Genomic DNA, 14722 nt, shown 5'->3' on the forward strand with positions numbered 1-14722 from the left:
AAAAAATAGGATCATCATTTTTCATAATCCTTTTCAATAATGTGAATTGCCCAAGAGTTTCAGTAACCACTGTTGCAGAGAGTGAGGGAAAGCAAACTTGTTAGCTATCTGTAACTGGCACAGAAGAGAGCATAAAATCTATTGGTAATACTACAGTAAGTGGACCATGTTTTAAAACTTCCAATAGTTAGGGAAAGAAAAGAGATTTTATTCTACATTCAGCCAAGGATTTCCACATTAATATCTGCACATCACTATTTTATGTATTGATTTTTCTATCACATTTACATAGCCACCCAACTCATACACAGTGACTCTGGGCTACTTCTCTTCCCAATCTATCACACAAGGTTAATAGTGCAACTCTCTAGCACTGCTGATATTAAGATGGTTAATTCTGTGTCAGGCTGATTTGTTTGCTTTGATTTTTGTTGTTGTTAAAAATGAACATAGAAAAAAGATGTAACTAAGAAAATAAAGGTAGATTGTTTTCTTATTGATGTCTGATTTTCTAAGTGCTGAGGTTCCCCCACCCCCATATAATGGATTAAAGATAGTTCAGCCCTATTATTTCGATCACTAATCTCCCTCCAACTAGTGGGAGGCTTTTCTCCCATTTCTCATAACGTACTTTTCAACCCAAAACTGTAACGATGACAAAAACAGTGAGAAATTATTAAGCCATGACTTTCACCATCAAAGGATACTCCTCACTGTTCCGAATGTCAACAATAAGCAACTTTGGTTTGCTAGACTTTGTCTTCTTTGGTGGTGTTTTAGAATGGCCAGGTCCTGTCAGGTCACAGAGGTCAATCAAATCTTCAGCTGAGATCCGTGGTGACACTTCAGATTTCAGATCATTTAATTTGATAGAATCCCTAGACTTTGCAACAAAGAAAAGAAGTGCAACAAAAGTTATTATTTGCATTGACCATTTCTAAGAGTTTGTGAACATTCTGTAAGGAAATATATTTCTCCAACTATCTTGCAAGCTATGTTTCATGGCTGCCATTCTTCTCTAAGACCCTTTTTCTGGAGGGGCGGCATGTCATGGCTGACATTCTGCTTCTTGCTTCGCATAGCATCTTGGCTGACATTCTGCTTCTTGCTTCGCATAGCATCTTGCCAGCCTGACATTTGCAACGGAGGAGGGAAGAAATTGGAATGTGGGTGATTCAGGAGGGGGGCTGGGATTAAAGACATGCTGGCCCTGTCTGCGCGTCGCACCAATCCAGTACTAAGTCAGCAAACACATCAGAGTATGATCTGAACCAAATTAAAATGCAACTTGAAAATATTTAACAAAATAAAGATACAATAAAACATGGATATTACTAAATAATAATAGATTTAGTTACCAATCATCATAAAACTTGTGAGTAAACTTGAACATGTTTGCTGCCTTGGTTTAACTTAGTGGTCTCCAAACTTGGCAACTTTAAGACTTGAAGATGTCAATTCCCAGAATTCCCTAGCCATCAGGCTGGGGAAATCTGGGAGTTGAAGTGCACAAGTCATAAAGTTGCTAAATGGTGAGGATTGCTTGGCACTGTGGTGGAGCAGGCTAAAGAGATGTCAGAAATTAGAGGGAGCATTTCAGGGAAGCGGTAAGTCAAAGTAAGAAGTAATGCACCGCTTTGTGCATTAATTTGATGGTAGGCCAGGTGGAAGCTCAGAGCAGGATGGTGGAGATATACATACACACACGTGCACACACACAGACACACACACACACACACACACACACACAGTGTTTATACACACACCAATTCACCACCCTCACATAAATATCCACACCCATATGGTCATACATAAATACTGAAAAGAAACGGACCAATTCATGACAATGTTTTTTATGTATTGGTTATATCTAGTTCCTGTTTGATTTTAACATGTTGATGTATTAATAAAAAAGTGTGGTTTTCTAAATCAACATGAACTATGGTTTAGTGGTCCCCATTTCTATTTGAGTTTAACACCACTGCTGGTTGTCTATATTCTGCGAGAGGACTATAGTTTAGAAGAAGGAGACACCATTGAATACTAAAATTCTCAGGCTAAATTCTTGACATTTCCAAGTGAAAAGGTAACAGATCTTAAGTTCATTGGTGATCCTAAAAAATAGCAGGAAGACAATAAAAACAACAATGAGTTAGTTGGCCAAATATATTGGAACAAATGGTATCTAAAACACTATGTAGAAGGTTCCTAGTGTATCTTCATTTTGTATTCTTTAATGCAATTGTAGAGGTAGATACACAGAAGAACTTTGCATAATTTGTTCAGAAAAAGTATTCATAAACTGTGAAAAAACTCACTTATTTAATTGCTGTAAGCAAATTTTGCAATAGTTACCTGAATAATTGCAGCTATTTTAAGTGCACTAAGCCCTAATTATTTCCCACTTAATAAGCAAGGAAGCTACTTCAAGCATTTCTCATGAAGTATGGTATATGTCAGGGTGGAGAAATACCACCTAAAGAAACAAATAGAAGAGATTCCGTTGCTGTAGCAGTATTTATTTTTCATCTGCATCACCATTTACTTTTCTCTGTGGCGGTGGAGTTCACGAGTTTACTTTAGGAAATGATTAGAACACTGAAGGAAATTCTGCTCATGGCATGAAAGGAATTATAAATAATAAATCTAATGCCAAGCTGGTAAAATTCAGAGTTGGTTTTGATGTAAAAAGAATTGTGGAGGATCACCGAACATATTATGCTGATAGGACTAGTATGTGCAAAACTCTCCTTGCCTGTTACCTTTGTTTATTAATTCTGGAACTGTGTGACTAGCAAAACTGTACTTGCTCATAAGAAGAAGGCAAAATGCAATAAAACTGGTTCAGATTTTTTCCTAGTAATAAAGTATATCTACTTATTATCTCCTTTTATAAATGAGACTATTGCATCACTCAGATGACAACCTCAAAAGAAGTGAGGCAGATTTTTTTGAGAAAATAAGGGGCTGGATATATATTATGGAATATATTTTGAATGATCGCACTATTCGCTATGTAATTTCCATCATAAAGTATGTTCCTCAGGCAAATTGATGATTTTACAGTCATTAAATGTTAATTAAAAATCTCTTGATACTGAACAAATAGAATAGGTAGCAAATCAGCTCTAAGTTGAAAAAATGCACTACTTGGCACAATTTCCTTATTTAAGCTTAATTAAACTAGATTAGATTAGACTAGACTAGAATAAACTTAAACTAAACTATTGAATCAAAGGTGGAAAGAAGATGTAATGATTAAGTCTTATTAACAGAATCAAAACAACACAAAGAAAAATTAGCATATTTCTTAATGGACAGAGACAAAATATACAAAATAGTTTCCATCAGATGCTCAGGTCATTCCCATAACAATATTTTTCCAAAAGTGTTATTCCCATTGGTCAATGAAGGTGATAAATACAGTATACCACTTCCAATAAGCCTATTGGAATGACAAATAAAATAAAATATAGCCTTTTTAGAATCATTTTTCAAATTCTTCAGGAGAGGGGAATTAGCTCTTTGGGAGACAAAAAGCTTATTCAGAAGCTCTATGATGAGGCCTATATAATCTTGAACCACAAAAGCAGTAGGAAAACAGGGCTGGGGAGAAAAGCTGGCACTAGATGAAATACTAATGCTGGCACATTCTTCAGAGAACATTTAGGATCGAAATGATAATGAAATATAAATTAAGGTCACATGACTAATTCAAAAACAGCTCAACAGTTCAAAATGCTTAGTGAATTAGGGAAAGCAAAGTACCACTTTCTAAAGCTATAGCTTATTAAAATAGTTTGCTCATGTAAAACAGAGCTTTCCTTCACTTTGTAAACAGAAGCTAACATGAATAATGCAGGTATGTGAAAAAAGTAAATGTATGTTAAAAACATGCCCGGCTATTGAGTTTAATTTAAGCAATTCCCTATTTCTCATTACTATTCTATTTCAGGGAAATGGAACATGCATTTTATAGTCATGGGTCATGCTTGTCCTAAGTAGGCTGCTAGAAATCAGTGCGACAAAACCATGGAGGCAGGGGAAAAACACTAAAATTGCTTTAATTAAATGCAATTAGTTTTACTATTCCCATGTATCTAACATTTTGTCTTATACTTCATTGAAACCACAATTTGGTAACAATTTTAGAGTTTCTCTAAAAGTTGGACTCAAGACTCTGGATGGCTGCATGAGACCTTAAGTTCTCAAACTATCCACTCCTGGTTTAAACTGATTCTCCTCATCACAAGAGTTAATGAATTAACCAGACTGTGGGAATTAATTAACCAGATTGTGCTATATTTATTAGAATGTAGAACCTTCACTACTATGTACTTCGTATAAAGCAAGACAAGTGATGGGATATTGCATGCACACAAACAATATGAACTGTCTAAGCTCTTTTAATTGTCATTTTTTTGAACTGTGAATTCATACTTAGATGATCTGGACTATATAATAACTCAGGTCAGAATGTTCCAGAATTTAAGACTTTTGGCCAAGAGTCTTGCTCATGCTGTGACATGGCATATGAAAAGAGTGAGATATTTCCACCTGCCATAGCAGATCAAAATTGAGGTACTATCCTTAAATTCAAGCAAGCAAAATTAATAGTGGAGGACTGCATTCAGAGATCATTCATCAATCCACGGCAGTAACCAGCTGTTCTTTAATGTAATTTTCATGGTTCATGTATATGGGTGATTAACCATATGGTATCTGTTACCTAAAGGCAGGTAGCCTTGGATAATATGAGAATGCACTGCACGCCAGAGACAACATTCTGTCAATCAAAATCTTGGCAGTATCATGCCAATAATACCTAATGTTTGCAACCAGGATCATGGCTTAGTAAATCTCAGGAAGAACCATATACTTAAAAATGCTACTGATACTGATTACTGCTTGAATGGAATGTTCTGAAAGCTGAAAGTGTTTTGCCAAATCATAGACACTGTTATCTAATTGAATAAACACCACAATGAAATTGGAAAGTCCTGCTTCTGTCTAGCATATAAAATGAAGAAGTGTGGATATGACAAGAAAGACAGAGAAAACAATCACCTTTTGATGCCAAGGGCATTTAGAGAGTCCTGTAGATGTATTCTGAAAGAAAATGGAAAGGACCAGTTCCTGGTACACATAGAGCAGGGGTAGGCAACATTGGCTCTTTTATGACTCGTGGACTTCAACTCCCAGAATTCCTGAATTCTGGGAGTTGAAGTCCACGAGTCATAAAAGAGCCAAGGTTGCCTACCCCTGAGCTGGCTCAGGAATTCTGGGAGTTGAAGTCCACGAGTCATAAAAGAGCCAAGGTTGCCTACCCCTGACATAGAGCATTCTGGAGATAAATAAAATTACTTTCCCCTCAAAAATAGTACTGAGCAAAAGGATTGAAAATTCACTCACCAACACTGATTGTTACCGATAATGCTACTGTCTTCCAAAGGAGAAGATGGTTTGCATAGCTGCCCAGTAGTTTATAAAGGGCTACAAGCAGCAGAGAGACAACAAGTTTTCAAGTTCCAACTTGAAACAGTGTGGTGGACACATTCGAAAACAACTGTTAAGACTTTTCAAAAACTGGTAATAGTTGGGTGAAGAGACAGAATGGAAGGGAGAGAGGAGGGGGGGGCGGGTTGACAGAACCGTGAAAAAAGCAGTTGCTGAAAGATAATACTTTGAAGACAAGAAGAAAAGTTATTTCTCCCTTGTCAACAAGAACCTGGGAAGATCAACGAAGAAAAAGGATATTGTAAGCAAAGTAGAGAATATAAAAATGTTGTTACTTAGGCTTTCTGTGCTGGAGACTGTACTTACTAAAGAGGAAAAGGTCAGTTATAAATAGTACATGATAAATCTAAGAATGAGTAAATGTGGATGTAAAAATAAAATAGCAAGTTCCACCTGGTCAAAGACAAAAGAAAAATGTATTTGCAGCACAGGGACACTGCCAGGATCATCAAACAATCAATGCAAATTTCATCATGGCAATTAATTTTGGAAATGACCCTGGTAGTCAGTAGCTGTAGGGGCCGAAGGTATATAAATATGTACTTTTGCACAATTGGAAAGTATCTCCCAGTGAGTTGGCACCAAGACCATTTTTGGTTTAATATTGAAAATGTGAAGTGTTTTACTGAAGATATTTAATTGTTGAATGGAATAGTATACAAATTATTTTATAAATGAATAAATAAAGTCCGACCATTAACAGTTGAGGTAAGTATGTTACCTCTCCACAGAGTAAAAATGAAGAATGGCAAAACACTGTTTTTATCACCAAATGAACACACATCGGTAAGTACACCAATCACAGTTCGGTAAGGAGATTGAATAGTGATACTAATTGTGTGCTATTTGATTTCTGAATTATGATGTCACTGTTAAATGGTTAATGCGGATCCTGACCTGCTATACAGTAACTGGGTGAAGGCACACAGTATCTTGAACGCTGCTGAGAATTCTAGCTGGTTGATAGGAAGTTTGTGAACCATGGAATAATGTAGTTTCTATAGCTACTTGCTTTAACAATGTGCTCCTCACCTATATGGCATGCTTTTGCAATGAGTGAAATAAATGGTATGGGGGCAGAGAGAAAAAAGAAAGAAGGAAAGGAACAAGAAAAGATAAGATAGCAGCGGAATAATTAGGCCTTGAGAGACTTCACATGAAGCCTTGAAAAGAGGCTAATGCCCAATTGACAAGAACATGTACAATAAGCCTTGCATTATTAGATAAGTGATATGATATGAACATGTTCCAGAGTATCTAAAAGACAAAACTACTGACCAGTTATCTAAATACAAGTATACTGTAATTTAACGCAAATACAAATAAATATTCATGACTTCTAGAAAGTTTGTAAAGATTCTGGTGTCATAGCAAGGCTTATTGAGATAATACAGACTTACCCAATCAGAAACAAAGGTACTATCTATAATCAAGCAGAGTGAAAAAAAAGACAGGAGAATTTGATAAATCCCATCAATGAAACCAGCATTCTTCAATTAAACTGAAATTCTAAGTGAGATAAACTAAAGTTTAGAAAATGACATATCTCAGAGATCCAAAATAACTTGAAAGTCTCTTTGGTTTTTGGAGATAATGGTCTCCATGATATAATACAAGCAGTTTTGACAGGGGGATGTGTTTGATAGTCCCTTAGATAGGAGGCTTCTTAGTCTCCCAAGAGAAGCAGAAACTGACTCTGATAACAAAATAATACCGAAAAGAGGGAAATGAATGCTATATGGTAAAAAAAAAATTATTATTCCAAGAACCTTAATACCTATTGTAAATGTGTTCTCCATATTAAGATAGAAACTCAATCACTCTTGGAGCTGAATCTACTGGAACAAAATTGTCATTTAGATTTTTGGGATAACTGTTAATGGGATGGTATGCACCATACAACTGATGAAAAGGATAATTTAATGGGATGCAACGGAAAAGATGGAATATAATTTCTGCCTGCTGTAGGAAACAGTTGCTAGATTTGCCAACAATTCTATTTCTGACTGTTGCTACTACACAATGCCAATATGTTTGGCTATGAATGTAACTTTTACAAATTAATCTTCAGTATCATTGGTTTTAGAGCTTACTAAGTAATAAATCTTCCGGAACTGGTATGCCATCTTTAAGATGTTGAATTTATTTATCAGAAGTACAGGCTCCTGCCAAATAGTCTGTATACAGAATCTATATAAACTCTATTTTCCATTTGAAATGCAGAAGGAAACTAAAAAGGGCTAGGCCTTTTCCCTTAAACAAGCAAGCCTGATATAATGGGATTTGGAGATGGGTGAAGAATCAAACTCCTTCCTATACATAGTAAAGAATCTCTGTGTGATCCAAGGAGTAGCATGGACAAGAGCTTTGACCGCCATTTTCTAAGAAACTCTGGGATGTGAATTGAATTGCTGCCAAACCTTGTACCATCTTGACCTTCAGAAAGGAAGAAGGGACTGTTTCGGTTTCTCCACCTGTAAAGAGCAAAGATCCTCCAAAGGTAGAAGTCAGCTTGATCCAAACTCTTATTTCCTCAACAGTCACTACAAAAATGGGCTTGCAAACTTATTCAGAATGTTTTCTTTTGAAATCTTTCTTGTCATAGTTTTTTTTCTGATAGTATATCTATTCATAATTTTACAAGCAAGTGTTGTCTAACAAAAAATCCAGAGAGCTAACATTTCTTCCTTCATGTATATAAATCAATTAAGAATGGAATACTCAGTGTTTAAATCAATAATGTATCATAAGTGTTACACATATTTGTCACAGTGTAGTTATACATAATATGAATCATTATGACACTGCTAGCACATTAGGTTTTAGAAGCATACAAACCATTTCAAATTTGAAATATTTTGGGTTTGAAGCAAACAGTTCCAGTGCAAATGTTTTGATGCTCTTCCGACATTCCAGAAGTGTTCCAATCTTGATATGGACCAGCTGTTTCAAACTCAAAGCAGGTGTGTTGAACATGAATCCTTTCACATTTCAAATGTTCCTCACACCACTATTTGGTTCATTTTATTTCACCCACTCACTACAATTAATTGCATCAAACCAAATCAAATCACTTTGTATTTTTGTTTTATATAGTTTTTTTTTATTTTTCAAAATGTTTTTTTTAAACTTTGTGTATTTTATATTTTTAGTTTTTAAACTTAATTGCATTTTTTTCCTTCTTATGCTGATCAATGACTGAAGGAAAATTTCATTTCATTTCATTTCATTGTGTTAGAATTTTATTATACTGCTTACCCATTCAGAGTTCTCCAAGGTTTTTTGATGCATGAGACAAAGTACAAGTGTAATTCCAACATTCTTGAAAAGATGACATATATAGATAGCTCCATATAGCAACCTGCCAACACTTTGTACACTTATTGGTTGAGACTCTTAACTTATTATGTCTAATGATAGCCACACCCATTCATTTTTCTTCCATAGGATGATATCAAAGTGTATAAGAATTAGTTGTTAAGCTGTTAGACTAGGAACACAATGTAACTAAGGTTCAAGTCCATCTTTAGCAATGAACATTTCATGGACAACATAAGCCATCACTATTTTTCAGGCTTGTGATTTAGCAGAAAGGGAGGATTTAAACCCAATGAATGAATAAATAAATCCAATTCTAAAAAGCCCTAAAATATTTAAACCTTCTACTCTTTTCTAATGAAAGACAACTAAATAACTCACCAGGTCACTCCTGGATGCATCCTGATAGTCTGATGAGAAACAATATATTAGATTTCTTGTAGAGTTGCCTTCACTGGTTTGTTTGGGATGTTGTGCATATTGTCTATATGTGGCACTCTTGGGAGTCCAGCAGAAAAGGTTAATTGATTCATGGACACACCGTTCAATATCGATTTCTGAAAAGGAGACACCAATGAAAAAATGAAAGAAATGAGTAATAAGAACAAAAACTGCAGTTGACAAGCATTTTTTAAAAGAACACATTATTCTAAAATAAATTTATTTTGTTTTTTAATATAACTATGTAAATATGATAAAAGAAACAAGAAACATTTGTCCTCTACTGGCATGTAACCAAGAGAAAAGAACAAGGTTTAAGACACAAATTCAGATGAAGTATAGGCTTTAAGCTACAAGTACAGTAATTACAATTTGTGGGCATTCTGCAATGTAATTATGGTAAGATGTGGCAAAAAAAGGTTTAGGGGAACTAAGAAATTGACAAAGAAATTAAAACACGCTGCAAAGCAAAGTCTCTGAATTTTTAAGTCACCTAGAGTCACCTCCAGGAAGCATATAAACTGAATAAAGAAATAAAATTTGCAGTCAAGTTGGCTGGCTTTCACCATTTGACAAAACTGTGGTAATAAAATTGGAAAATAAAAATTGGAAAATTGTAAATAATATGATACAATTAGTAATAAACAATGTTTTTATAATCTTAGTAGGCCAAAAACTACCAGTATAAAAAGAAGTACCGTAAAATGGGTTAATTGTTGAGTATGAATGGTTAGAATAATCTCTTACTAAAGTTTCAAAAATATTTATATATACTGTAAAACTGTCTTTATGTCTATTAATGTTTATTTTTTTCTTTTACTTATGGCAATTTATTTCTTCTATTTTGGAGTAGTGTCCTGTCTTTTATACAAAAAACCCACTGTATCCTAATAATCTGCCCCGTGTGTCTGAAATCAGGATAAAGACATATAGGAAGGATAAACATTAATAATAAACTTTCAATAAAATTCAAATTCTCCTTCTTTCTCAAATTCATAATTCATAGCAATCTAGCTTGAAACCATCTACAGGTTATTCATAAAAATTAAGGAAGTCTGGCTAATCAATTTGCTTGCTGAAGATTTAATGATCTGCACTAACGAAAAAAATCCTATTGAGTTTTCAAAATACAGAACTTATACTTAATATTTCTCATTTGATATACTTCTCATACACTAGTACAAAGTTATCAGAGATAGGAAAAACTTGAATTGCACCTAGCAATCCATAGTAATATATTAATGCATAGAGACTTTTCAGAGTTAGTTGATAACACAAGACAAACACAGATAGATAACGAAAGATACTTTTTTGAGGAATAACAATCTTTCTGCAAAGACTGATCATAGGAAAAAATAAAATTAACAAAATGTTATATGAATAACAGTAGAAAAAAAATGAACCACGCAGTCTCACATAAGCTTGCAATTCTTTTAATCCACTTTAAAGCCTTCTCCTTTGAAATGAATTGCCATGCAAAGGGAAATTTAGGAATGATCAATGTTTTTTCCATCTCAAAATTGGCTTTAAGAACTGGACTCTCAGCCTCAAACAGTCTATTTCCTAGGTTAGGTCACTCTATACAGAACACAAATAGTCCAGTGCTCCATAATAATAATAATAAAAAAGGAACACATAGATGACCTGCAGAAATTCTTCCCTTATGTAGCCTTGCATATACATCCCATTGTTTTGGGATATATAATTCATAATGTATCTGATTTTAAGCTGTGATCTATCTGAAGAGATCTCATCATATGCTCTATTGTAAGTCCAAAATGCGTTTCCAATTTTGCAATTACTACAAATACCTGTTTCTTTGGATATACCTGTTTCTTTAGATGTGCTGCAAAGAAAAACAAGTTTGTAACACACTCTTCCCTTTGAAAATGATTATGATGTCTTCTCATGCCCTCAGAAGCTGCACGCCAGACAGTCTGAGGAGCCAATGGGCGAACAGCCACTGGAGCAGAACTGGAAGGCAATGAGGCTGAGCAAGAGGGGCTAAGATATTGAGGGACCTTTGTCTGGCAGGGTACTTACCAGAGGATCACAGAGAGCAAAACAAAGATGAGCGGCATCTTTTGTTGGGAGCAGACGAAACAACACCTCTAATCCAGTCTATTGTACTGGGTTTATAAAATAAGAGAGTTTAGGTAATTCAGAGTTGGCCACTACTAAGATGATCTATCTGAAATACAGTTGAAGGCATGACTCAGTGTGAGGGGTTGAAGGGGAAAAAATAATCTCTCTCTCTCTCTCTCTCTCTGTGTGTGTGTGTGTGTGTGTGCGCGTGTGTGTGCAGTTTTCTTAACAAATTTTCTTGGAAGTAGTTTTTTTATTGTCTCCTTCTGAGAGTATGCATGACTGGCCCAAGGCCACCCAGCTAGTTTTCTGCATAAGACAGGACTAGATCTCACAGTCTTCCAGTTTGCAAAGAGAAAGCATTTAAGAAATTCACTAGAAATTGAGGTATAAAAAGCAATAGAATTGCTGCCAAAAGATTCTTAATCAGGCACAGATGAAGAACCTATCAAACTGCTTAAAGAAGTAGTTTAAATACTGCTTTGTGTCAACACCTATAAAACAAAACTGTGACTTAGAGATTGGGAAAGGTCCTTATTCCTATTCTAAAAAAGGAAAATATTTGCAAGATGATATGCAAACTATCAAACCATTGTAATAATTAAATTTTGCTTCAGATCTTAGAAAGAATAGATACATAAACACAGAAATGACAGATGAATAACCCAGTTTCAGAGAAAATAAGGTGCATCATCATAATAATAATAATCAAATTATATTATTTAACTAATATAAGATGGATAATTGAGAGCAAGAGAACATAAGAAGGATCTTTATCTATGCATTATTGATTACAAGATGTTTGGATGGCGAGATCATACCAGAATGTGAAATACATTAAGGCATATGTGTATTCTGATTATTCTTCTTAGGAATCATTATAATAGACAGAAAGCTAATGTAAGAACTGGATCTGAAGAAACAGATTGGTTCAAACTAAGAAAGGGAATGAGAAACAATGTGTTTGTTACCTCCCATATCTGCTTGGCTTGTAAAGATTTTATAAGAATGGCAGTATTGAAAGAGATGGCAGCTGCAATCAAAACTGAAGGTCAAAACAACACACAAAGAAAAGACAACTTGGAAGAACTCCTTGTGAAAAACTTGCTAAATATTAGGAAGACAGAGGTAATACAACTCAGTATGCTCAATGGAGTCACAATTAACTTTGAAAGAACAAAAGCATAAATAGTTTTGTTTTCTTAGGCTGAAGAACAGTAAAGATGGAAGACATTCTGATTATATGCCATCAAGTCAGGGTCAAGTCTTAGCAACTACACAGACAATATTCTGGAGTACTAAAAGGATGATTAATCCTAGGGAGGGAGGAAATGACAAGACAAATTTAGAAAGATAAAGGTTGTTGCGAGATCGAAAGGTTGTTGTACAATAGTCACAATCAGAGTAGAAGAACAGACATTCTAGCAGTAACGTATGGCTGTGTAAGCTGGACAATATGCTTGAAAAAGTTGGTAGATGCTTTCTAATTATGAACTTGATGATCGTTACTAAGACTACTCTGAACTGCAAGAAACCCAATAATCATGGATCAAATAAAATCAACTACTCCCTTGAGGTGATGACTGGCAAAAAGAAACTCACCAATTTGAGAAGGTGATGTAAGAAGATGATGGACAAGAAAAGAGACTGCTTAAGTGAGACTGAAATAAGTTCAAGAAAGGAAGACAATGAATAAGAAGAAAAGTCAGAATCAAGGAAATCATTGGAATGTGCATTATTGCTGGGATTGGTCAGGATCGCAACCCTTTGAATGTACGATCCTGGGCTAAGACTCAACTCAGTGGCATCTGTATTTTAAAACAAATGAAATATTTGCATACCCAAGAACAAATCCTTACCAGTTCTATCATAACAAATATTTAGCAAGAAAGTCTGAGCACTATATCAAAATTTCAACTACTAGATGTTAAAACTGTACCCCAACTGTTTTATACAGGAGTTTTCTCCACTGATAGAAGGCTCTTTAAGTGACATGGATTCGATCCTTAATTCTTAAATTAAATCTTTAATCCATTCATTCTAGAAGATCCCTCCCCACCTGGAGCAAACTTGTGAGGACCAAATTAAACATTAAAAAATCTGTCCAGAGGACAAAATGAGCTTTTATTAGAGAAAGGGCACTCAATGACATTCACTTAAATAATTTATAAGGCTGTTCATCTAGGGTGGCACACAAAGATTTAAAACCCCAAAGTTATAAACAATAATCCAAGATGCCCAAAATAAATCATAGACTTCCATCATAAAATCATATCAGCAATAAAGTTTGCCTACTCCCCTAGCCTGAATCCTGGGGAAAAAAGACTATCTAATACAGACATGTCAAACTTGCGACGTCACCTGATGTATCGGAACTTTTTCCCCATTGCCGTCAATGGGGTGGGCGCGGTTTCCTTGTGATGCGTCCGGCCCATGGACTGGCAGTTTGACACCCCTGATCTAATAGTTATCTATTTACCATTGACCAATCAGTAAGTGCAAATACATGAATAATTATGGCTTGATATGTGTTCAGCAAAATGTTAAGATAATTCTTGAAAAAGTAATCAGCATGGATTTATAAACATTATGCAGATCGGGTGGAAAACGTGAATAATTATAAGAATTATCAGCCTTAGGTTAAATGGCATCTATTTTGCAGTTCATGGCATTACAGAATGTCTTTGATAAACAGGTGTGTGGAAACAAATCACTTTCTTTTTCTACCAAAGCCAGATTCTCTACTTCATACTTGGCTGCAAGCTATTCAATATTGGCAACTATGAATAGCTTTTGTTTCATAATACCATTATACACCTTTGATGAAGTTTTGAGACCTGTTGTATAAACACATCTGCTTCTTGTTCCTGGTCAAAGCCATCAGACATACTTAATTCAAAAATTCATAAGGATAAAGAAAACTCTTCTACAAACATTCTGTCCGTGTGTCTATCTGTGGAACAGAAATAATAATAAAAAATCCTAATGTTCTGTGACTATTTTCTCCACGAAGCAATAAGCTTGCTACTTGATACGTGCTCAGAAAAAACATTAGCTCCATTCCCACTTGCTAATAAAATTGTTTACATATTTGAGCTATTTTTAGTATCTGTACATTTCTTGATGCTTCATGATCCAGTTGCTGCAATCAAAAGATGTTTTGGAACACATGGAGGCCAACTTGTATCACCTCTCTGTCATTCCGTAAAGCAGCCATATCTTTTCATGAAGCATGCTACAGCCATGGAAGAGAGCTGCAAGTTTCTGGGAAAATATGAGCCACCCAGAGTTGGTTATAACAGGGCTTTTCAACCAGTGGTACGGGTACCACCTGTGGTACATTGGCACCTCGCAGGTGGTA

At 35.1% G+C, this 14722-nt stretch overlaps 1 protein-coding gene across 1 annotated transcript in view; it reads right to left on the bottom strand.

Moving 5' to 3' along the window:
- The window catches only part of TBCK (TBC1 domain containing kinase), an 89954-nt gene that overhangs the window by 20209 nt on the left and 55023 nt on the right, over positions 1-14722 (bottom strand). Inside the window, exons 23-24 of the mRNA XM_015832443.2 lie at positions 9217-9392; positions 708-883 (exon numbers count right to left, since the gene is read on the bottom strand). Coding sequence (XP_015687929.1) covers positions 708-883; positions 9217-9392 — 352 coding nt within the window. The remainder of the gene's footprint in view (positions 1-707; positions 884-9216; positions 9393-14722) is intronic.

Source organism: Protobothrops mucrosquamatus, unplaced genomic scaffold (genome assembly GCF_001527695.2).
Source record: "Protobothrops mucrosquamatus isolate PMUCROS unplaced genomic scaffold, P.Mucros_1.0 scaffold_4, whole genome shotgun sequence".
In the NCBI taxonomy this organism is placed as follows: Eukaryota; Metazoa; Chordata; class Lepidosauria; order Squamata; family Viperidae; genus Protobothrops; species Protobothrops mucrosquamatus.